The sequence below is a fragment of the Diuraphis noxia genome, unplaced genomic scaffold (assembly GCF_037042655.1).
Source record: "Diuraphis noxia isolate RWA-SAM2 unplaced genomic scaffold, SU_Dnox_SAM2 contig0003, whole genome shotgun sequence".
In the NCBI taxonomy this organism is placed as follows: domain Eukaryota; kingdom Metazoa; phylum Arthropoda; class Insecta; order Hemiptera; family Aphididae; genus Diuraphis; species Diuraphis noxia.
Window position 1 is genome coordinate 15,735,233 of NW_028301713.1, and position 24,402 is coordinate 15,759,634.

Genomic DNA, 24,402 nt, shown 5'->3' on the forward strand with positions numbered 1-24,402 from the left:
TGTCATGACGACATGTGTCACGTAGGAACAAATAAAACTATTGAGTTAATTAAACAAATTTACTGGTTTCCGAAATTAAGTGATCACGTTAAGACATATATTAGCAACTGTCTCAAATGTATTATATTTTCGCCTAAAAACGGTAAGGACGAAGGGTTATTAAATTTAATCGACAAGGGAGACAAACCATTTCAGACAATTCATATTGACCATTATGGTCCGTTAAACCAAAATTTTGGTCGTTTCAGACACATTTTGGTTGTGGTGGACGCATTTAGTAAGTTTTTAAATTTGTATCCAGTCCGCACAGTTGCCGCTAAAGAATCATGTTTACGATTAACACAATACTTTTTACACTATAGTAAACCGATCAAAATAATATCGGACCGTGGGTCATGTTTTCGTTCTGACGTGTTTAAAGAGTTTTGCGAGCGATATGATATTAAACATATAAAAACAGCAGTAGGTACGCCGTCGGCAAACGGACAGGTAGAACGATACAACAGAGGGTTAACGGTTATGTTATCAAAACTTATGCACGAGCATAGTCAAAATTGGAATGAATATTTGTATCAAATACAGTTTGCTGTAAATAATACTTTTAATAGATCGATACAAAATACACCTAGTAAATTATTATTTGGTATTGATCAAATAGGAGAGCCAACAGATTATGTTAGATTATACTTACAAGCGCTTAATGAAACTGAAAATGATCAACGTAATTTTGATAAAATTAGGCAAAATGCTCAGGAAAACATACGCATAGGACAACTAAATAATAAGGCTTACTATGATTCGACTAAACGACCGGCCATGCAGTACTCTGTCGGCGAGTATGTCATGATTAAAAATGTTGACACTACCCCAAATATTTGTAAAAAATTATTGCCTAAATTCAAAGGTCCATATAAGATAGATAAGGTCCTTCCCAATGACCGATATATTGTTTCTGATATTGAAGGGCACCAGGTGACCCAAATACCTTTGAATACAGTCGTGGCCGCGAGAGACATAAAACATTGGGTTAAACAGTATTAATTTTTTTTTTTTTTTTTGATTTTGTATGTTAAAATTTTTTTAAGTATTACCTACTAGGTACTATCAGTGAGTGTTCGCTTATTATTATTATTATTTAATTTTTATTGTTCTTATTTTATTTTCATTGTATACATGATATTATACTTGATCTGTTATTTTTTTTTAAATTATTATGTTGTGTTATACGGATCGAGGACGATCCGAACGTCAGGATGGCCGAGCTGTAGTGTGATAAGTGATAGCCCTGCCTGCTCGTGCCGCCGAGGCGACGATTAGTTATTAGTGATTAGTCACTATAGACTGATTAGTCAGTCTTGTGCCGTCTTGTGTCGTGTGCGTGTGTCAGCGGAGTGTCCGGACTGCACACGCTCACGGGCACTAATTAGTTTTTGTCTTATAATATATTATTACGTTGTTTATAACTACTGTTTACTTATTCATTGTTATGTAAATGTTAATATTATTAAAATATAAAATATATATATATATATATATATATATAATCGTGTCAAGTTTGTAGTAACGGCCGTCTATGCGTGGCCCTACAATACTAAGTAATAATTTTACAACGATATTCAATTTAGTTTACCATTATGTAATTTTATTCGATTTATCGAGAAAAGTCTGGCAATTCGATTATTCAATTGAATGGAATTTATTAAGGTGCATTTGGAAACACAATATTTTTTGTTCTACATGGTGTGTAGGTACACGTATACATTTTTCTGACACGTAAGTTAATAAATAAAATTTTAAAAAAAATTTCATCGTAAATCTTAAAATTTCAGTTTGAGCACTTAGAGCACCTTCCGTATTTGGCATTTGTAGTAACGATCCAGCATGGTGATGAATTTTAACTTGCACTTTGAATGTTAACATGTAATTGTCGCACACTATATTCGTAGCCCCGAATGATGTCATTTGGAAACATGAATTGTATTTGTGGAGGTTTGCTAAGAAATGTTTCGATTTGCTCGTGCCGCCTGATAGCAACGTTGATAATGGTTCGGGTGGTTGATGTAATTCTGGTAATTTTACATTTCCACCAGCACAGCATATACCTGGTACCTCATTCTTAAATTTGAATGATCTACAATATATGCATAATTTATCCATTTTCCAATAATTACATTTGGATTAATGCTGTAATTATAAATAACATCGTAATGGAATGCATTGAGATTCAAATCTGTGTGAGTGATTCGTCCGTATCGAGCATGAAGTTGTCTGTCGGTTTCCAATTTTACATCTCGTTGATAAGTTGTTTCAGATGAACGGAATCGAGCTTGAAGTTCTCTGGCGGATTCCAATATTATATGTCTTTGCCCGATTGCTTCTGAAGCTCGTGTTGCCATTTTCTTTCGTGCTTGAGGCGTACAACTACTGATCGATCTTTTTTGGGAGGCGTAATTCAAGAGGTACAACTTTTTACGGACTATGAAGTGCACAGTTAGCAATAATAAATTCAGGATTATATGCTATAATAGCAACAATCACTAATAGCAACCATTTATAAATAAACTAAAAATGTCCATCCTAAATGTCAGAATGTCTGTTTGAGCACCTTCCGGGGTTGAGCCTATCACTTTTTAACTTATTCTACCTTCTGCTTACAGGTCTAATATTATATCTCTGTACCAAATTTCATCGCGATCGGTTCAGTCGTTTTGGAATTCATAAAGGAGTAACAAACAGACAGAAATCCGTTTATATAATAGTATTCGATTTCTAAAAATCAGTAACCAATAGTAACTATATGTCATACAATAAGTTTACCATATGTTTCCATTTTATATAAGAACAACTCATCCTCTTTGGATCTGAAACCTATAGAACCATAACAACTAAAAATATTTAGTATATTTTTTGGCCAAAAGATGGCGGCACTACTGTGATTGATTTTTTATGAACTTTATAATTTTTTTTTATTGACAAAAGTGGTACTAAAATCATCAGCAGAGTGTCGGGTTTCAGCTAAATTGGTTCAGTAATTTCTCGGTTAGCGCGGTCTAAGAAAAACCATTACAATTTTATATAATAGTATAGATATAGATAACCAGACCATTATTGATACTACTCCCAACTCCTTTTTCGTAAACAGTGTGATATATTTTGTAATATCAGTTCTACTGGTTCGTTATCTGCAGATCATTGACATAATATTTGAAGACGGTATTCCAAAGTATATTCATTCCTTTTAGATGTTAGCCCGATATTATTAAATTCAATTTTTGCGATATCGACACATATTTCCTATCGCATTTTATCAATTAGCTTCCATATCGTAGGATGGTTATGCCCCACCAAATGTTTGAATCTATTATTCCAGCTCTCGCAAATATCTTTGTTCGATGTTTCCCATTTAATGTCGATTCGTGCACGTTCCATATCTATGGAGAATATAACGCTTTAATTCGACGTAGTTTTTTAAGTTCTCCCGAACCAACTTTTTTGTACGTGCACGTGACGTATGAACAATCAAAGTACTCCAGTAACTCATTAGCTTCTGGCGGAACAACAGTTTTTTAATAGTTCATACCTTCATAAATTAAATAAATATGTAATACTTTTGAATCAGGAAAAAAATTAAGTTCAGCACATTTCTAGTATAAAATACTAAACATTTTTATGTAAGTACTTTTTGTTTTTCTTTCTAATAAACAATAAACAGCGGTCACAAATACGTCTCTTTTTTTTACTCTTATAACATATAGTTTTAAAAAATTTTCATGACTTAAAGAAAAGTTTCCACCACAAAACCAATTATTTTCATCAGTGATATATCGTAAACCATCATCCAAAGAAAAAATAATTACTCGTTCATCAGAATCAGGTCCACTATCGTACAATAAAAAGCGTTCATTTTTATATAATGTCCGATCTCCAGTTATACTTAGCTCTGATAGAGTTTGAAGTTTTTTTGGATACATTCGAACTTTACAATTACGCAACGTTCTTTTTACGGTGTTTGCTTTTGGCATGATTTTCAGAGCTTCTTTTGGCAAATTATTGACTACTTCCGCAAAAACTTGATAAGGTGTATTTGTTGACATTATAAATAAGTTTTTCATTTCTTCTTTTGCAATGTATAGGTAACATTACTAACCCCCACAGAGAACTGGCGCTAGATTCGGCCAGTGGACCCTTTTCGTGTCGCCGACTTTAATCAGTAATCTTGTTTAAAACGGCCTTAAGGTCTTTGTCAGTGCGTATCTTAAGTGGATAGTAAGGAGATTATGTGATCTATTTATATATGTATATATCACTATATAAATGATACTACCCCCTAACTCCAAGAAATAATATATGCGGTCTTTACTCCTAGTGGAGTGGGACCTAGTTGGAAACTGGATGACGCAAACGGACGGCATCGTGGGAAATTTGTGATCGCTTAAACCACGCAATTTTTTTAAACTTTATTATGAATCGAATCGATGACTGTGTGAGTCACAATCAACTGCGTGAGTAGGTAACTACTACGTCACTCCGGTCTCACTTATAATTTAAGTATTTAACCCTAATAAGTTCAAAAAAAAAAAATAATAAGATTTTCAAACATATATTGGGGGGGGGGGGGGGGGTTATCACCCTCTGGTAGAGTCCGGGGTATCATGATATTGTATTGAGCATCGTGTGTTTTCGTAAAATTTATCAAAATCGAGAAATTTAGTAGTATCCATACCTATAAATTGTATTTTATTCTATAATCTAAAAGTACCAAATACATTTTTAAATATCATTTGTTGGTTTATGATTGTTAAAAATGTCAATATTGTAATTTCTAAAATAATAACAATCAGTGTGTTGAACCTAATACACTCAATCACAAAATGTAATATAAATTTATGTTTCAGCATCCCGTCAAGTTAAACCAGTTACATACTTCTGTGAACAGATGGTTACCAGTGAAGATTTCAAATCTTTTTTTAGAAAAATATTAAATCCTTAAAACTTATTTAACGATTAACTTAATATATTATTATAAATATAAATTAAAACAATTAAGAAATATTTAAACTTGATTCTTGTTATATTGTTAAGTTTTTGTAAACTCCCAATGGATGTATTTTAAGTTATGTCTAAAATTAATTTACACGTTTAGGTATAGCATTAATATTTTGAATTTTAATAATTACAATACAATGGATTTTTTTTGATCCACAATGTTTTACAACAAAATATATACATTTTAACGAGGGAGAAAAACTGTTTTATTTTTTCCTAATAATTATCATTTATGTCCAGGTCTTAACCTATATCTATATTAATCTTTAAAATATTTCTTAAATTAAATAATTTAAAATAAAATTTATAAAATTCAATCTATCAATTTATATAATAAAAACAAATTTTACATTTAAAATGTTTAATAAAGTACAACTATTTTATAATTTTCAAATTCTATAACGATTAATGAATATATTGGGTTTTAAAATAATGTATATTATTTATTTAAATTTTTAAGTTATACTTCTAATGTCAATTATATCTTGAAAAGTGAATTTATTTTAAAGTCCATCATAATTGTTTTTGTCCCAATTTAAGTATAACACAATGCGTACTTCCAATTTTTGTACTACAAATTTCTAAAAGCTACAACTATATATACATATATATATATTATATTATATTTATAAATAAAAAATGTCGCTGGGACTTAACCCGAAAAATATGTTCTGCACTCAACTGTGTATATTTATATATAATATACAGTTTTTATTGGTTATTAGTCTCTATTTCTTCAAACTTTCTAGTTTCTAATCTACATGATTATATCTATACTCAATATACAGTATTGCACATCCAACCTAACCAACTTTAATTTTGGTTGAGGCATGGACCAAAAAATAGAGCATGATGAACTGATGTATATATGTCAATGAGTTCCACTCGTGTTTCACCAAAGAGCTGTTGGAACTAGGATGCACGCCGATGATAAATGATTATTGTATTATTATATTATTATAATAATAATATTATATGATAGTATAATATTATACACCCATTTTCAGTCGATATTTTAGCTTCTATGACATCATTTAAAAATTTCACATATAACAGTGTTCCATTACATAATGCTATGGTGGAATAGTATTTCTTTAAATCATAATAGGTGCTGTATTATGTGAGATAAACTGATACTGTCAATTAATTAATAATTCTATGGGGTAGTGTATTGCATCGTCGAGATAACATACAGTTTCAATCGATTTATATGTTTCCTCTTCCTCAAAAATGAGTGTAATATATTTTGATTAACTTCTTCTGCTCTATTATTTTGAGTGGAAAATATGGCTCTTTCACATAACCATTTGTAATAGTTTATATCATTTGTCTATACATCAGAAAATACTTGCATTTAAAGATGCAATTTAAGCGATCTAGAACAAATGGACGTGTTGACAATATTGGACTAAAAAAAGAAAAATTTTAAATTAGTTTATAAAATTAATAAGTTATTTATATCTATTAAAATACGTCAACCTCGAATATAAAATACTTAAATGTAATTATATTATATTTTATATATATGAAAATAGAAAATGTAAATATATTATATTTTATATATATAAAAATAGAAAATGTAAATATATTATATTTTATATATATAAAAATAGAAAATGTAAAAATTAAAAATATATCTAAAACAAATTATATTAGTTAGTTATACTAATGAGTTATAATAAATTATTCCGTACCTTTTCATACCTTAAACATTGTTCTTGTCGTTTAGCTTTTCACTCATCATCACACACACTTTAACTCTCAAATGCTTGAATCTATACTCTTAAATATTCAGTCCACTCTCCTCCTCCTACAGGGTTATCGACAGGTCATCCGTGGCGTGAATAATCACACACGACGCGCTATGTGTAGGCCACCGACAGCGCACGCACACGCGTACACGCATCACCTACCTAATCAATAAAAATAAATGTAAAAGGAAGTTTTAAATAGCAATAAATGTTTCGAATAAAGTTCAAATTTAAATAACGTTTAAACGCATAAGTTGAATAAAGTTTAAATTCTTTATAACGTTAAACAGTCACTCGATCATAACGTTTAATATCCATATAACGGTAAACGGTATTATTTTTTTTGATTTAAGCCCTGGTTTAAACACATTAATTTAAAAGTTTAATAAATATAAACTTCGAAGTGGCATGTTCTACTGGCGTGGCATTGTGGGGTTGTAAATATAATCTCGAGTGAAGTATTAGATAAATCGGTAAAAAAAAGTTGATTTACTAATTTTGGTATAATTGTGTTGTGATCTAACAACAAATTTTTGGTCAGTGGTCAATCCATGGTCTTAAAATGTGTGAATGATAATAAATGTAATATACGATCAAAGGGCATACTTATTAAAAAATCAGTCTCATCTCTCCTCATGACAATATTATTTGCCCAATGCCCATCACTGCCACAGTGTTACTGTGAAAGGCTAATGTGAAGGCTGACGGTCACCGGTGAATACGATGTGAGAATCCGGAGCTTTTTAGGGCTCCGTAAAACACCAACGACAAAAGCGGAACACTCTTGCCGTGACCTATGAGCCGCACCGCGTGATGACCCGAGGGCAAAAAAAAATTACTATGCATTTTTAATATTTTTGAACTGTCATAAATAAAAAAAAAAACTCGAAATTACAACTTAATTTTAGATTCTGAGCGGAACGATGAATGTATTGATTTTACCATGATGTGTGTTTTTTTTTTGTCTGTCATCACGTTTTGGGGCAGTGAAAATGCTTAGATTTTTTACTTCAGTACCTCGTTCGATCAGAAAGTGAATCTAGTTGGTACTTTGGAGGGTCAAAATGAAACGATTCTTAATACTTTTTTAAATAATCGAGAAATAAAAACTAAAAATTAAGGGAAAAACGGGAAATTTTACGCACACTCATTTTTCGACAAAATCGATTTTGATTTTTGATGTAATTTGGAAACAAATGGCCATAAATACATGTCATTTTCACCGAATGTTTATATAAGTATATTCTATCCACCATGCAATTTTCAAAAATTTTCGACTTATGTTGAACTATTCATAGGCATTTGAAATTTTCGATCATTATTAGTTTTTTTTAAAATTAATATTGATAAAAAATTATTTGTTTGGTAGAAAAGCTTGAAACTTTAATACAAGGCTCTTAACATATTGTTACAATAGCAGTTGAAAAATAAAATAAATTTATAGTCACAATTTTTTTTTATAAACATTCAATGTTTGAATTTTGACAAAATACGTAAAAATCATGAAAATTCACAAATTATTTTAAGCTAGAAATTCATAAAAATTTTTTTTTTTAAATCTAAGATTTCAAAATTTAATACAAAATTCCTTACAAGTTTTTCAATCTTTATCACTAATAAAAATTCCACCGGAAATTCAAATTAAATTTTTATGAGCATTTGAAATTTAAATTTTTACAACATTGGATTTTCACTTTTAGTGATTTCCTTATTTTGGTGTAACTCTAAAACAAATGATCGCAGATACATGAAATTTTCACTGAATGTTTATATGGGCATTTCATATATTTGATACAATTTTCAAAATATTTAGATTTGTTTTGAGCTGTTTACTGACATTTTAATTTTTCACCTTTTTTAGTTTTTTTTTTTCTATAAATATCGATAAAAATTTATTTGTTCGTTAGAAAGGCTTGAAAAATTAATACAAGGCTTCTAACATATTGTAACAATAGCAGTTAAAAAATATTAAAAATTCGTAGGCACGATTTTTTTTTTATAAGCATTTAAAGTTGAAATTTTGACTAAATGCGTAAAAATTACGGCAATGTTCAAATTATCTTAGATAGAAATTCATAAAAGTTTTTCTTTTTAATTCTAAGATTTGAAAAGTTGTTTAGCATATTGTGGTTGGTAACGATTTGTTACCAAACATATATTTAATTCAGAACGAAAAAGTATAAACACAGGTACCTGAACAAAAATATTAACAACCGAAAAAAAATTAGATTAAAGGTACTATAAGTAAAAGAACATTTTTGTTTTACGTTAAGTTTTGTAGTTTGTATAGCAATACAAAAAAAGATACCTACTGCAAATCATTACTTCTCCAAATTTGTGAGAATTATAAATTTATTTTTAATATTTTGATTTTATATTATAAGAATTGCAAGATCTTGTATTATGTTTTCACAACTTTTGATCAAGCAAAACGCAATATAGATGGATAATTATGTCATTACAATTATTTCAAGAAGATCTCATAATAAAAATTTAGTATAGGTTTGAATATTTTAAAATGTTTTTAAGAATAAAATCAACAACTGAAAAACAATATATTAATACAATATCAACTGTTTAAACAATAGGTATTGCAAATTAAATATGCCACTATGTGTCCGTTGTTACCTTTAACAGAATATGTACAATCTACATTGTAGACGTGGCCTAGGAGAACATAAGGCATAGAAAAAAATTGTTTTCGAAAAAACTGATTTTTATCAAAACGTTGAATATCCACTAAATACTTTAAATTTTCATAAATATGTTTATGTTAGTATTTCTATACAATACATTGAATACACGGTCTCGATAATATTACTCTATTGAGACTTAATTCAAATTTCCTCTTAAATTGTATGTGATTCGTCCTTATCGAGCATGAAGTTGTCTGTCGGTTTCCAATCTTGCATCTCGTTGATAAGTTGTTTCAGATGAACGGAATCGAGCTTGGCGTTCTCTGGCGGATTCCAATATTACATGCCTATTCTCGATTGTTTCTGAAGCTTGTGTTGCCATTTTCATTCGTGCTTGAGGCGTACAACTACTGATCGATCTTTTTTGGGAGGCGTAATTTAAGAGGCAAAATATTATACAGACTATGAAGTGCACAGTTAGCAATAATAAATTCAGGGATATATGCTATAATCGCAACTATTTATAAATAAACAAAAATTTCCATCCTAAATCTCAAAATGTCTGTTTGAGCACCTTCCGAGGTTGAGCCTATCACGTTTTAACTTGTTCCATATTCTGCCTACAGGTCTAATATATCTCTGTACCAAATTTCGTCGAAATCGGTTCAGTCGTTTTGGAATTCATAAAGGAGTAACAATCAGACAGAAATCCGTTACTAAAAATATTTAGTATATTTTTTGGCCGAAATTGGGCGCCACTACTGTGATTCTGTTTTTGATTTTTTTTATGAACTTCATACTTTTTTTTTTTATTGACAAAAGTGATACTAAAACCTTCAGCAGAGTGTCGGGTTTCAGCCAAAAAAAATTTCAGCCAAATCGGCTCACTAATTTTCTCGGTTAGCGCGGTCTAAGAAAAACCCTTACAATTTTATATAATAATGTAGATATAGATAACCAGAACATTATCGATACTACTCCCTACTCCTATTTCGTAAACAACGTGTCTAGATTGATAATAAAATTCAAGTATTCCATTGTAATTAATGGTCACAGAAATCAATATATTGCATTTTGATAAACAATGTTTTTCGTTTTGTTTTCTGGTGCAAAAATAAACAACGATGACGGTTTTCCAACACGCGAACTGGCAACGTACAGCTGTCGTGCGAAAAACATGGAAATTCCAAATTGATCCCACAGACTTCCAACGATTGGCCTTGCGATTTATTGATTGTCATCGCAAAAGCCAATCTAACGGGAAACTGAATCCGCTTAAACTGAAATGGAAGATCTGTTGGAATGATCGGAATTCGTGGGATGAGGACTTCCTCCTCTTTGAAATTGCCCTTGATGATCGTTGATTGTATTACATTGTTCATCAGTTTCTTGACGGACAATCGTGTACCATTACACAATTTAGAAGGATTTAGATTCCGCAACATAATTATGATCGATCCCACTTTTACCTGCAAATTATGTGGTGGAGTTCCTGGCACATCAAGTGAGCAAAAATTCTGTCGGATAGTTGACCGCTTCGTTTTCGTCGGTCTCACTGTCAACGGATTTGTATGAACGCAGTTCTCCAGCAATTTTACTCTGAATTGTAAAATTCAAGCTATCGACGTCCTTATTCCTCGCTGCTAGTATTGCCCGTTCACTCATCCAATCAAGATTGTTATAATTGACCTCAATGCTTGGGTACACTTTTGTAATGAGTTCTTCCTTCGACGATGTGAACTCGAAAAAATTTGCCGGAAACGATATTAATCCAGTCAAAACATCAATCGGAATGTGTCCATTACTAAGCGCCAGCAGTTGTCTCGAGAATTCAGCAGCCGATGGGTCGTTTTGCAACGCAACTCTCATGTTCATGGTCAATTTCAACTTCTTGACATGCTGCCACAAAAACGACGATTTTAGGCATGCATTATTTTCATTGGCAGCAGTAGATTTCGAAATGACGGGAAGTGTTTGACGAAAATCTTCGGAGAGCAATATCATTGCCCCACCAAATCGTTTCGAATTACCTCGTAAATCTTTCATCGTTCGGTCAACTGCCTCCAAAGCTAGTTTATGTGCCATCGTGCATTCATCTCAAATTATGATTTTGCATTCTCGCATCAATTTCGCTGTCGCTGAATTCTTGGTCGTTGTGCACGTAGGCTTGTCAACCATAAGAAGATTCATTGGCAGCTTCAAAGCTGAATGTGCAGTTCGACCGCCTTCCAACAATGTGACAGCAATGCCAGAGGATGCGACAGCCAACGCAATTTGTGATCTTGACCGAATTGTTGCCAGAAATAACGAAATTACGAATGTTTTGCCTGTCCCTCCAGGAGCATCGAGAAAGTAAATGCCTCCCGTTCCATCATCAACAACCTTCATCAGCGAATCGTATACATTCTTCTGCTCGGCATTCAACAGCGGCACATTTTTTCGGACTCTTTCAGCCTGCTCATCTAGATCATAGTTTTTCTCCCGCTGTAATTCAAGATTGAATGCAGCGTGCCTCGAACGATTAGGCGCTGGCATTCCCAAAGTTGACAACAGACTGCCGCACATGAGCACGCACATGTCTTCGATCAGAATAATGCTTCGTTAAAATTTGTCGTTCGAACTCTGTGCAAAATGTCATCAACCATCTCGTCCTTGTATTTCTCCCACAATGCATACGGGTTCAATGGATGACATGTGGCTATGATGATCGCAAACAATGTACGAATTTGATTTGCTGGCGCAGAAACTGTTGGATCGGCGAGTGGTAAGTCCCAGTGTGAATCGTTTTCGAGCAAATTCAAGCATTGGCAAGCTTCCCGAAAAGTTGTGCACAGTACACCATCGACAGTACGCAGGGAATTGAAGGATTTCGGGCCCCTAACGTTCACCAAAAGTAAGCGAAGATAGAAGCATTCGTCTTGGCGTGGATTAACTGTGTATATTCGTCCGAGGGAATCAGTCGAATAGAAGCGAAGCCAGCAACAGCATCACCTTTCTTCCTGCGTTGAAACTTCTTTGATGTAGCATTCCATGTATAATAACGTGGAATTTCCGAATATAGTAAAGTCCTCGCGAACGGATCGCTTTCGCATGTCGAAAAAAAATTTGTCAATGTCGTCGCTGGTGGTCGTTCTGCTCTTTGCGCTGCGTTCGCTTCCGTAAAGTATACACACTGGCCGTTCTCTAAGTGAACTGCCAAATGAACGGAAGTCGGATGACATTCATGAATTGTAAATGAAAACAGCCGCCAAATTGCCTCATTACAACTCACGTAACGTCCAAGTTGAAATTTCATCACCTCATCGTTTGCATTTGGATCAGCAATGCCAAACACAGCCATGACACTCCCTTTGTTCACATATTTGCAAACATATTTGATAGATTTTATGGAGTTGCAATACTCAACATTGCAGTGATTTGAGAACGTTTTCGACTTAAGTGGACAATATGGAACGATATGGAACGATCCAGCGATTATCGACGACGACATCTTTTCCCTTGACTTTCATTATGATTGATCTGCCGTTGTCATCTGGAGAACGACACCGATACAATGGATATCCGTCGATTCCACTGATTGTGTAAGCCACAAACGGACGCGAAAAACGCTTAATGAAGTTTCCGTTTTGCATGCACGGTTACCCATGATTCTGAGTTCCGCAAGGGCCATGTATCATGTTCGTGGTCACAACAGAATGCAGCTCAGGATCTGTTTCTGGATCTGGTATTTCGGCAGAAATACGGGATTTTCTTCGGGATTTTGGCTCGTCACCAGGTATTACCGATTTTATTAGAGAGCGATGAACCAGTCTTAACAAAACCGGGGGTTTTAACGATGGTCATGCGTGTTTTTTTTTTTGCATTTACTGCTTCGTTCGAATTTTCCGCGTGTACACGCTTAAGACCATTGCGATTTGAAGCCGAAGGAACTGAAATAAAATAAATAATTTACTATTGTATCGATAAACATTATACGAAGCGTGTCCCAAAAGTAAGGTCTCCATAATTATAATAATTGAAATAAGCTTTATCCAAAATATTATTTACATGGTTATATGTACAGTACTTATGAATTATTTTTTCACATAATCGCCATTTACTTGGATGCATTTTTCAAGGCGCATTGGAAGTTTTTGTATGCCAGCGTCATAGAAACTCGCCGCCAGCTCCTTATTTACATATATACATACTTTTGTATACCATGAAATAATAGTAGGTACTAGTAAATATGTATATATGAGGGGTATTCATAATGTATATTTATATTATTGTTATATCATAGGAGGTGAATAAACGTATGAATAAGATATTATCTACCATTATAATCGTAAATGTGTTCAACTGGTTTAAAACAATCTTGAATTTCTCGTTTGGTTATGGTTGGTTGTTGTTGTATTACAATACTTGAACCTGAAAATAGTATCATTATAAATTAGATACTTCAAAAAAATTATTCATTGAATAAATTACACTTTTTTTTAAACACCTTTATTATATATTTATAATATATTACCTTTAGATATCACATAATATATTTTAATATCATAATGATATATGTATACTTGATTAGGTGTATATATATATATATATATAATAGTTTATCTTATAAATCCGTATGTAATTAAAAATTACTTACTATGTTTTTCTTTGTTATGTCTTATGAGGTTATCTCTTGGTGTGGATATTTCTGAGCATAAACTGCATGAAATCGTATTAGATACATCGTGTGACTTGACATGTGAAATAGTTTTATATTAGCGAATCATTAACGCGTGTTACAGAACTAGCTATGGAAAAATGAAGTACAGTGTTCATTAAAGTAAAATAAATAATTTGATTTTTATAATATTATTTGTAAAAATATTTGTATACACTTTAAAAACATTTAAGAACTCTGAATAAACACGACTTGACACTTAAACGGTAGTTAACAGAGTGATACCATTTCTTTTTGCTTAATGCACTAATTTCTTGCTAGTAATGACCAACAATATTCTGACATCTCTCTACAGGTGTGTAGTCGTACAGACGGTTAATGAGGTAAAGGCGTGAGAAAGGGTGGTATAGATAGAATGGAATATGTGTAGGTACTTGTAACTATGTGAGAATTTGTGTGTGTGTGTGCCATGAACGAACAAAGGACTGATTAACTACCTATAATGTACTAAATGGAAAACTAATGTGTACTATATGGTATCGTGCATATGCATCTGTTTGTTGCCTGTAAAGTAATGGTCATGATATTTATGTGTTTAGGTAAAACTATATGTAGCTCCAACGATCTATCTTATTGCTATGTAAGTTGTAACGGGACAAGATCGCGCACTACACTAGTGCCGCCCTCTTGTACCGTATATTAGCGAACAATTATCGCAAACGCACCGACGGCCACTCACACGTAAAATAAACATAATATAGATGGCGCGCACCCCGCCGCCGTCATTGCAAACCAGTTTGTAATCAGTTATTTATTTTTTTTATTCCAACCAAAATTAATTTACATAAAAACACTTAATTTGTATCGCAAGTTAACAACACGAAGAAAATTAATACAAAAATAGTCCGGACACGTAAAAGTCATTATTCAAGATATCAAAACACAAAAAACCAAGATTTAAAATACAAATGTCGGTAGACATATGGTAGCCGATTCTCTCGAAAGCCAATTCCAAACTAACCCAGGCCCCGACCAGGGCCGTCCCGAGGGGGGGGGGGGGGGCACCCCCCACGACTCATCTAGTGGGGCCCAGTCGGCACATAGTTCAACGATCTGTTGAGTCGGCAATTTTAACAATATTCAATAATTATAATATTATAATAATATTTCAAGTATTTGAAAAAATATTTTATATTGCACAGTCAAATTATGAGTTCAAATATTTTCCTATGAAATTTATATAACTACTTTATTTATAATTCAATAAGAATATCATAATTAATAATAACTATTAACAGTGATAACTGATAAGTGATAAGTAAAATAATAATAAAATGACAATGAAATATTGTCGTTCCATCCGAATATGCTCGATTCTCGATAACAATATGTCAATATGTTAAAAATAGATCTGATGTACAAAGTAAAAATCGTCAAATCAACTGTCTGTACTCTGTATTGTCACCCGTATCGCTATACAATATCACTACATAGTGTACATGATAGACTAAACAGTTAATAATAAGCTGTTATTTTCTAAACTAAGCTTAACATTTTGCAAAAGTTTTTCAGTCTCAATAATTTTATATTTTTACTTTTATAATAATGAGTGCCACAATTAATGTTAAATGTAAGAGAAAACGTGTTAAAGTCGAGTGCTTAGAATGTGGAAATACATTTGACGATGATTTTAAGAAAAAGCACGAAGAGAAGTTACATAATGGTAAACGGATAAATGTGAAACATGTTGGCGCTCCTAAAAACCCGTTCGAAAGAGCGGTCAAAACTTCAAAACTTTTATCCAAACAGATAAAACTGCATAATATGATTCCGGTAAGCTTTTATATTTTTTAATTGTTATACACCGTAATTGAATCCAATTTTAAATTTCACATTTATTATATTAGTTCTTGATACATTATGTATGGTAAAAAATAGAATTTTCATATAACATTTAATATACAGACATACAGATATAGTGCTAAATAAATTTTAAAATATAGAAATGTTTTTATTCTGATTTCACTATAAGTACCTACTACCTACTATATAATATGTACAATTTTTAATTTAGTCAAGTTCAACTCAAACAATATGTAGCGTATCCAAACTGAAGCTAAACGTGAAGGAATAACAGAATCTGTATTAGGTGAGGTAAGACATTAAAATACATTGAACATTATGCACAAAAAAAAAAAAAACTAAAGTAACGTTTTTCATATATTATTTGATATACAATAAAATATTACAAATTCCCTCTTTTTATTTCCAGTAGATAGTACTTATACAGGCTCTAATCTAAAAGATCTAGATCTAGTCCAAACTCAACTAGAGATATTATTTAACATGTTACAAGATGATTCAAAAAATTTTGAATCCTTAATGGAAAAGTCTGAGGAAGTCAAACATATTTTACCATGTGCTAATTTATTATGTCGTTTGGCGTTAACTTATCTAGTGACTGTTGCCTCAAATGAAAGGACATTTAGTAAATTAAAATTAGTGAAGACATTTCTTAGATCAACAATGAATGATGAGTCATGACAACGACGACATTTAAATTGCAAATTATTTTATTATAATATTACTGTGATGACCGGTTAAATTCCTTAGTAATATTAGGAATAAAAAAAGATATTGTAGACCAATTGAATATTAACAAATTAGCACAACAATGGTCAAATTTAAAAGAGCGTAGAATACAAATTTAACAGTTAATTTTTTTTAAATTAATTGTTATTTTAATATAGTTTTATATTATTATGATTTTTTTTTACAAGGTTAATTTTAATTATTTTAACATTTTAATTTACATATTATAATATTTAATATGTGTTAAAATATTAGTATTTGAATACCTACCCATTATGAATATAATATACATACCTTGTTTCATAATAAAATCTTATATCTGGTTATTTATTATATATTTATAAATAAAATTCAAAAACATGAAGTATGATATGATAAGAAAAAAATGATAATATAAATTGATAATAATGTATTGACTTTCAATCGAGCGAAGCGATAAAAAAATGTTTGAGTCGGCAAATTGATAGGTATACACCACCCCATGAATCTTAGTTCGTGACGGCCCTGGCCCCGACTTACCAGAAGTAACACATTACTACCACTCTGTACAAAACCTTGACATAACTAACTCTAACCTATTCACTACCCCAGGCACCATACAAAATCTCATCAGCAATCTTCGCAAAATGAAAGCCCCTGGTGACGATCTCATCATCAACATGGCTCTTAAATTCCTACCGAACAAAATGTTATTATTCCTGACGAAAATCATCAATAGCTCTTTCAGAATCTGCTACTTTCCGCTTGCCTGGAAAAAAGCAGTTATCATTTCCATTCCCAAATCAGGCAAAGACCACAAACTTCCCGAAAATGACCGACCTATTGCGCTGCTATCCTCATTATCTAAAATCTACCAACGTCTCATCCTCGCCCACCTCCAAAACAATCTCCGTGACAATATCCGCCCAGAACAATTTGCCTTCAGACCTGAACACTCAACTACTCTACAACTAACCAAACTTACCTATCAACTCAGTCAGAACTGTAACAACAACCTAAACACCGCAGCCATCTTCCTTGATGTTGAGAAAGTTTTTGATCGAGTCTGGCACCAAGGTCTACTTTACAAGCTCTCTCAAATCAAAATTCCGACTGAAATCGTTAAAATAATCAAATCCTTTCTTACTGATCGCACTTTCACTGCCAAAATCGAAGATTCATTCTCATCCTCCAGAAATATCCTCGCAGGAGTTCCTCAAGGCTCCTGTCTATCCCCCACTCTATATCTGTCCTACATCAACGACATACCAACAACTCCAAAAGCCTACCTCTCACTCTTCGCCGATGATACTATGTTCTTCACCTCTAACAAAAATCCCAGGCGTGCGGCTATACAATTACAGCACCAACTCAATCTAGCAACTACCTGGTTCCACCGATGGCGTATTAAAATAAATCCAACCAAAACTGTAGGAATAATATTTGGTCGCTCTAATACAAATAACGTACCACCTCTACTACTTGACAATCACGCTGTTAACTGGTCCATACAAGCAAAATACCTAGGCGTTAAAATTGGGCGCAAACTAAGCTTCGGTCAGCACGTCCAAAATATCATCAAAAAAGCCACTCGCACCCGTGGTATACTTGCTATGGACTAGCGTCCCGCATTGTATAGTTCACAGTCAACTAGGTACCAGCCGCACCGATCTAGGGAAGGGTGCGACGAACTTTGTAAATGTAGGAGAGACAGTATTTCATGGAAATCATTAATATTAGGGAAACACGAAATCATGAGGTCATACGACTATAAAAGATCATTGATAGGGGTACACAAGGTGTGGGGTTATACATCAATACAAAAGTTCCAAGAACCAATGTTATAATGTAATATCATAATATATAGTTTTACATAATAATAATATAAATTATCGAGGTCTGCAGCTGCACGGGATGCACCTTTTGACTTGTATGTGGGCGAGTAACATTTCCCGTCAGTCTAGATAACTATACCACATCCGTGAGAACAGCGGCAAGAGCAAGTAGACTATGGGGAGTAGAGGGTTGCACTATATAAGGGACCCCGAAACGGCCTGTATTCAGACGCGACTTGACCAGACTAGCCAGAGCACTTTCTCGCCAGTCTGTTCTTTAAATTAATTAAATTGAACTTAGAAAATATTCGAGTCAAACTGAATTTATTCTAGTTATTCAGAATACTTAAACATTTAAATAAATTCAGCTTTCATGTTTTAAATAAATATACAGTAGAGTCCCGCTAATCCGGTCATCGCTAATCCGGACATCCGGACAATTTATGTTTCGTATTTAGTACTCATGTATAATATATATATATTCGGGAATACCCATAATTAAGATATGGTTTAAACTTATCGTTTCGATTAGGTACATATGTATTCTGATATTATTTCATGTATAATATATATATTCGGGAATACCCATAATTAAGATATGGTTTAAACTTATCGTTTCGATTAGGTACATATGTATTGTGATATTATTTCATGTATAATATATATATTCGGGAATACCCATAATTAAGATATGGTTTAAACTTATCGTTTCGATTAGGTACATATGTATTGTGATATTATTTCGTTTAGTGGTGATTGTGTACCAGTGTAGACCGTTCCGTTTATTTTTTCCTCTGCTTATTATAAAAACAACATAAAATGACAACTTCGGTTAGGTGCATGTATTGAAAACATAGAAATAGAAGTTGACAGTTCAGAAGATGAAGATGATGGTACAGATCAATCAACGGGCCCAACACATGGTGAAGCAACTGCAATGCTGGAGCAGTTGATGACTTACTTCGAGAAACAAAGTGAAACATCTTCTGCTGAGCTACTGACCTTAAGGCGTCTAAGACATCGCACAGCGAAATTACGTCAATCTTCATTAAAACAAAAAAATATCACGGAGTTTTTCAAGTCTTAATACATATGTACAAGTAGTAAGTGGGGCACTTGAGGACACTTTTGCTAAAAATATCAGTAAAAGATCACAAGATTGATTTTCATCAGAAAATCATCACAAAATGTAAACTTTATCAGAAACGCTCGCTTTATCAGAAATAGAACACAAAATGAAATAAATCATAAAAAGATCAGTAAAATGTAATTAAACATAAAAAGATCAGTAAAATGTAATTAAACATAAAAAGAACAATAAAATGTAATTAAACATAAAAAGATCAGTAAACTGTAATAAATCATAAAAAGATCAGTAAAATAACTTTTTTCATAAAAAGATCAGTAAACTGTAATAAATCATAAAAAGATCAGTAAACTGTAATTAAACATAAAAAGATCAGTACACTGTAATTAAACATAAAAAGATCAGTAAACTGTGATTAAACATAAAAAGATCAGTACACTGTAATTAAACATAAAAAGATCAGTACACTGTAATTAAACATAAAAAGATCAGTAAAATAACTTTATTCATAAAAAGATCACAAAATGAAATAAAATCCTCAAATGCAAAATCTTTCAAAAGAAATTGAATATCTTATTTAAAAAAAAAAAATAAAAATTATAATAAACAATGGCAAACATAAATTCTATAAAACATTTAAATAAATAAATAAGAAATGAGAAACTGTGTAGACAAATTTAATAAGCTACAAGAAAATGAAATGCAAAATGAAATAAGAAACTCTATATTAAATGATGAAATCTATGTGAACTTTTGTAATCACGAATACTATGAGGATAGTGGATTAATTAAATATAATCTAAATACAATTCCTATTAAAGGAAATATTGTAATTGTCGATCATGGAAACAATATTTCTGGAAATGGAAAGCCTTATGCTTCTAAAATACTAGAATCACCAACATGGTTAGAAATTTGTAAGATTGCTAATGATTTAATAATTACAACAGGTACTTTTTTTTACAAATATCTTCATGATATTTGTGTTGTTCAAGATTTAGGAAATATTAAAATATGTGTCCTTGGCATGGGAGGTACACACACTAAAACCAAAATGCTTAGAATATAACTAAATAATCGTCATTTTTAATAGAAATATTTCTATTAAAAATATTTAAATAAATTTTTTATAATTTTCAATAAATTCTAAACACAAATGACCACATATAGGAGGATCATTATAATCTTGAAATTTTGTATCAGTATACCATAGATTATGTTTGCCTAAATAACTTACTAGTTCCTTAGGAGGAGAAGGCAATCCAAAAGAATCAAAATATATTTTTTTCCATGCAACCCAATGAGATCCATTTTGAGTAGAATCATTTAAATTAAAAATTCCACATTCATTTACCCATGGTTTCATAGTTAATTCATTTCGCATGAAACACCCTCTAAAATTGTTTATATTATTTCCAAATTGATTTATATCAAAGTTACTTAAAGGTTCAATATTTATATTTTTTTTTTTGATCCAAAAATGTGTGTAAACTCCTTTAAAAACTTTAATATTTTTTCTAAATTTTTTTATATCAAAACTATTCATTTCTTCGATTTTTTTTTTTGATTTTTCTTCAATCCTGAACCTTTATTTTTTTCCATTTCTTTATTATGTCTAATTGTTTCTTCTTCCATTTTTTTCTTATGTTTATTATCTTTATAACTATCATACAATGCAACTATAGCTGGAGTAGCTGCTATTGCACCTTCTAGAAAAGGTAAAATTAAAGGTAAAAATCCCCCTTCTTTTTTTTTAATCTGCTTCAGAGTAATCTCTAACCGTACACCAGATTTTTTTTCCTTACTGTTCTTTAATTTATCTATTTGATTTTGATCTAAATAATATTTATTTTCTCCTTTATATATTTTATCACTAGCAATTTGAATTATTGCATTTGTATTATTTTTATAAGCATCAGCCAACTTTTTTTTCTGGTTTTCAGTTAATTTAAAATGCATTTTATTATACAAAATATTAAAAAAATTATTCAAATACTAAGTTCATTCCTAAATGTCTTTTTGTTTTCATTGTATATGCAGTTAGAAGAGCTGGAATTTTTTCATACATATCCGTATCAGGAGTATTAAATCTTTCCATTGCTTTTTGTTCTAAAATTTTATCAGCTTCATGTCTAGTTTTAGTATCTTTATGATCTTTATAAAAATAATCATGATCTCTTGCAGCTTCGTCTAATTTGTTTATAGGTTTTTTATTTTTTTCTAATTTTGTTCCCGGTCCTAAATAATTATAACCAGGCCAATGCAATTCAGGTAAAAATTCACAATTCAAAAAATTATTAATAAATCCTGAACCTTTTATAATTTTCTTTGGTAAACATGAAACATATGAATATAAATAATATGCACCATTATTAGGAATATCAATTAATTTTTCCATTTCTCTAATACAAAAATTAAGTATATTAAGTTTTTCATTATGATAAATATTATTTCCTTTTCTTTCTTCATTTGATATAAAATATATATTTTTTATTATGGAATCTTTTGATATTTTTACAACTTCTTTTGGTAAGTTTGTTACATATAATAATAAATATTCAATACCTTTAGGAGTATCAATAATTTTTTCCATACTTGTTTTACATAAATGTAGAATACCAAGTTTTTCGTTATGATAATTGTTATTTCCAGCTCTTTCTTCTGCAGAAATAAGTTGTAATCTGTCTGTTAATTGTTTCATATTATCAATATAACGATATTCAATACGATCATTTGTGTATTGTCTTAAACCCTCTCCTATTGGTTTTGTTGTTTGTTTTGTTATTAACCTTTTATTTTCATTCATTTCTTTCCAAATATTGCTAATCATTGATACATATTTTGCACCACCACTTGATTTAGCTCTTCCTGTTGATTTATCATTGTTTTGATATATAGAATAAGTTTCAATTAATATTTCTTTATATATTTTAAAGTCATCATCTGTATAATATTCAGGTTTGGTAACATCTAAATGAGTTAATAATCTCCACAAACCTATAGTTCCTGTATATTTTTTACCATTTAAAAATATATCATCATTTTCAAATGTTACTATACATTTCCCGATCATATGATCTTTAAAATCATTTTTAGAATCTTTTATATAATATATTCCAAAACAATTATTGGGTTCTACTGTTGGTAGATATTTTGTTGCAATAGGACCTAATTTTATAATATTTGCAGGCATTGGAGAATTAGCTATTGATTTTTTACGAGAATTTTTTGGAGTTTCAAAAGTCTCTTCTGTACTCATTAATCGTTGTAATTCTGGATTTTTAGGTTTATAAGGTGGTATTATCATCTTTTGAATATCATTATCGGTTTTAATAGCAACCTCTTTAACATCATTAACAGATGATTCAACATTTGATAAAGCTTTTAATATTGGTGCATAATGTTTTACTTTTTCTTCTGATGTATATTTATCGTTTAAAACTGTTTTTCTATAGTTATTTTGTAAATTTTTTTTAAGATTAATTATTTTTTGTATTTTTTTTGGTGTATATTCAACGTGTCCCTGAATAGGGGACGCATTATTATGGTCACCTTCATCTTCATCTTTTTTTATAAAATTTAAATTTTTTTCGGATTGTTCTAAATCTGATTTTTTAAAAGTTTTTTGTAAATTTTGTCTAAGATGAATTAATTGTTTCATTTTTTCTGTTTCGTTTTCTAAGTTATTTCCGACCTTGGAATTGTTTTGGTCTTCAAATGTTATATTTTTTTTAATTTTATTTTTAATTCATTTTGAATTTGTTTGATATCCATTTATTAAATAAAAAAAAAAATTTTCATCGTTCATCAATACTTAAAATATCATTACCTTTATTGTCATAGATAACATTTTTTATTATGTCTATTGTTATGAAACCATATGTTTTTATTTTATTTTTTTTATCATATGTTTTACAATAAGTTCTAAAAATGTCTTTAAATTTGTCTAATGGTATAATTTTACTAATAAAATCGGACCATATTTTTTTAATATAATAATTTGATTGATTAAAAACAATTAAAACAGTTAAATTATTTCTTATTGTTTTTATATCTACTGAAGTATAACTTTGTGTTAAATAAATAACACTAATATTCTTTGATCTCGATCTTATAAAATATTCCATTATCAACTTTTGATCTTCTAAAAGAAAATCATCAATAACCACTACACTATTAGGTTCACAATCATCAACAGATATTATATCACCATCAGAAAAATGAATGTTTATAGAAGATATTCCATCAAATATTTTTTTTAATTTTTTATAAACTGGCTGATCAATATTTTTTGTAAAAATATATAGATTTTTATATGGAATCCAATAACTTATAATCATATTATACAACAAAGTTGTTTTACCACAGCCAGATGCTCCTACCACTAAAACTCGTGAAGGTATTTCAAATAAAGATTTTTCTTTACTATCATCTTCAATATATTTTTTTACCATTAATTTATCCATTTATATAAAAAAAATATATATATTTACTATTATAAATAATAATAATGTATAATATTTTTAAAAAATACGATCAATATATTGAAAGATCTCAATATAAAACTTTTTTACCTGTGAATAATTCACAACTTAATACACCTAATAAAACTACAACTTTTAGAATAGATAGTATGGATGATTTTCTGAACATTAAAGATACAAAGTTTTATATGTATGGTAGATATTTGCAAAAAGATGGAAAAGATTATCCTAAAGATTCAAAAATACAACTAATTGATAATTTTCCTGCATTTTTATTTACTAGAATTGAAGTTAAAAAACATGGTAAAGTCTTGGATGAAATCGAAAATCCAGGA

The 24,402-nt window shown here is 30.7% G+C and overlaps 4 protein-coding genes across 4 annotated transcripts; all 4 read right to left on the reverse strand.

Annotated features, from left to right (window-relative positions):
• Nucleotides 1-10,476: 10,476 nt before the first annotated feature.
• LOC149056794 (uncharacterized) lies at nt 10,477-10,878 on the reverse strand. The gene has a single exon (XM_089223180.1). The coding sequence runs from the start codon at nt 10,876-10,878 to the stop codon at nt 10,477-10,479; it is 402 nt and encodes a 133-aa protein (XP_089079306.1).
• A 55-nt stretch (nt 10,879-10,933) lies between these two features.
• Nucleotides 10,934-11,518, reverse strand: LOC107172094 (uncharacterized). The gene has a single exon (XM_015522369.2). The coding sequence runs from the start codon at nt 11,516-11,518 to the stop codon at nt 10,934-10,936; it is 585 nt and encodes a 194-aa protein (XP_015377855.2).
• A 12-nt stretch (nt 11,519-11,530) lies between these two features.
• Nucleotides 11,531-12,010, reverse strand: LOC149056795 (uncharacterized). The gene has a single exon (XM_089223181.1). The coding sequence runs from the start codon at nt 12,008-12,010 to the stop codon at nt 11,531-11,533; it is 480 nt and encodes a 159-aa protein (XP_089079307.1).
• Nucleotides 12,011-12,317: 307 nt separating this feature from the next.
• On the reverse strand, nt 12,318-12,923 carry LOC107172093 (uncharacterized). Its single transcript, XM_015522368.1, has one exon. The coding sequence runs from the start codon at nt 12,921-12,923 to the stop codon at nt 12,318-12,320; it is 606 nt and encodes a 201-aa protein (XP_015377854.1).
• Nucleotides 12,924-24,402: the final 11,479 nt, after the last annotated feature.

Bases quoted from the DNA above. Each gene is read 5' to 3' on its own strand.
- LOC107172093 (XM_015522368.1), bottom strand. From the start codon at position 12,923: ATGTCGTCGTCGATAATCGCTGGATCGTTCCATATCGTTCCATATTGT.
- LOC149056794 (XM_089223180.1), bottom strand. From the start codon at position 10,878: ATGTTGCGGAATCTAAATCCTTCTAAATTGTGTAATGGTACACGATTG.
- LOC149056795 (XM_089223181.1), bottom strand. From the start codon at position 12,010: ATGTGCGTGCTCATGTGCGGCAGTCTGTTGTCAACTTTGGGAATGCCA.
- LOC107172094 (XM_015522369.2), bottom strand. From the start codon at position 11,518: ATGGCACATAAACTAGCTTTGGAGGCAGTTGACCGAACGATGAAAGAT.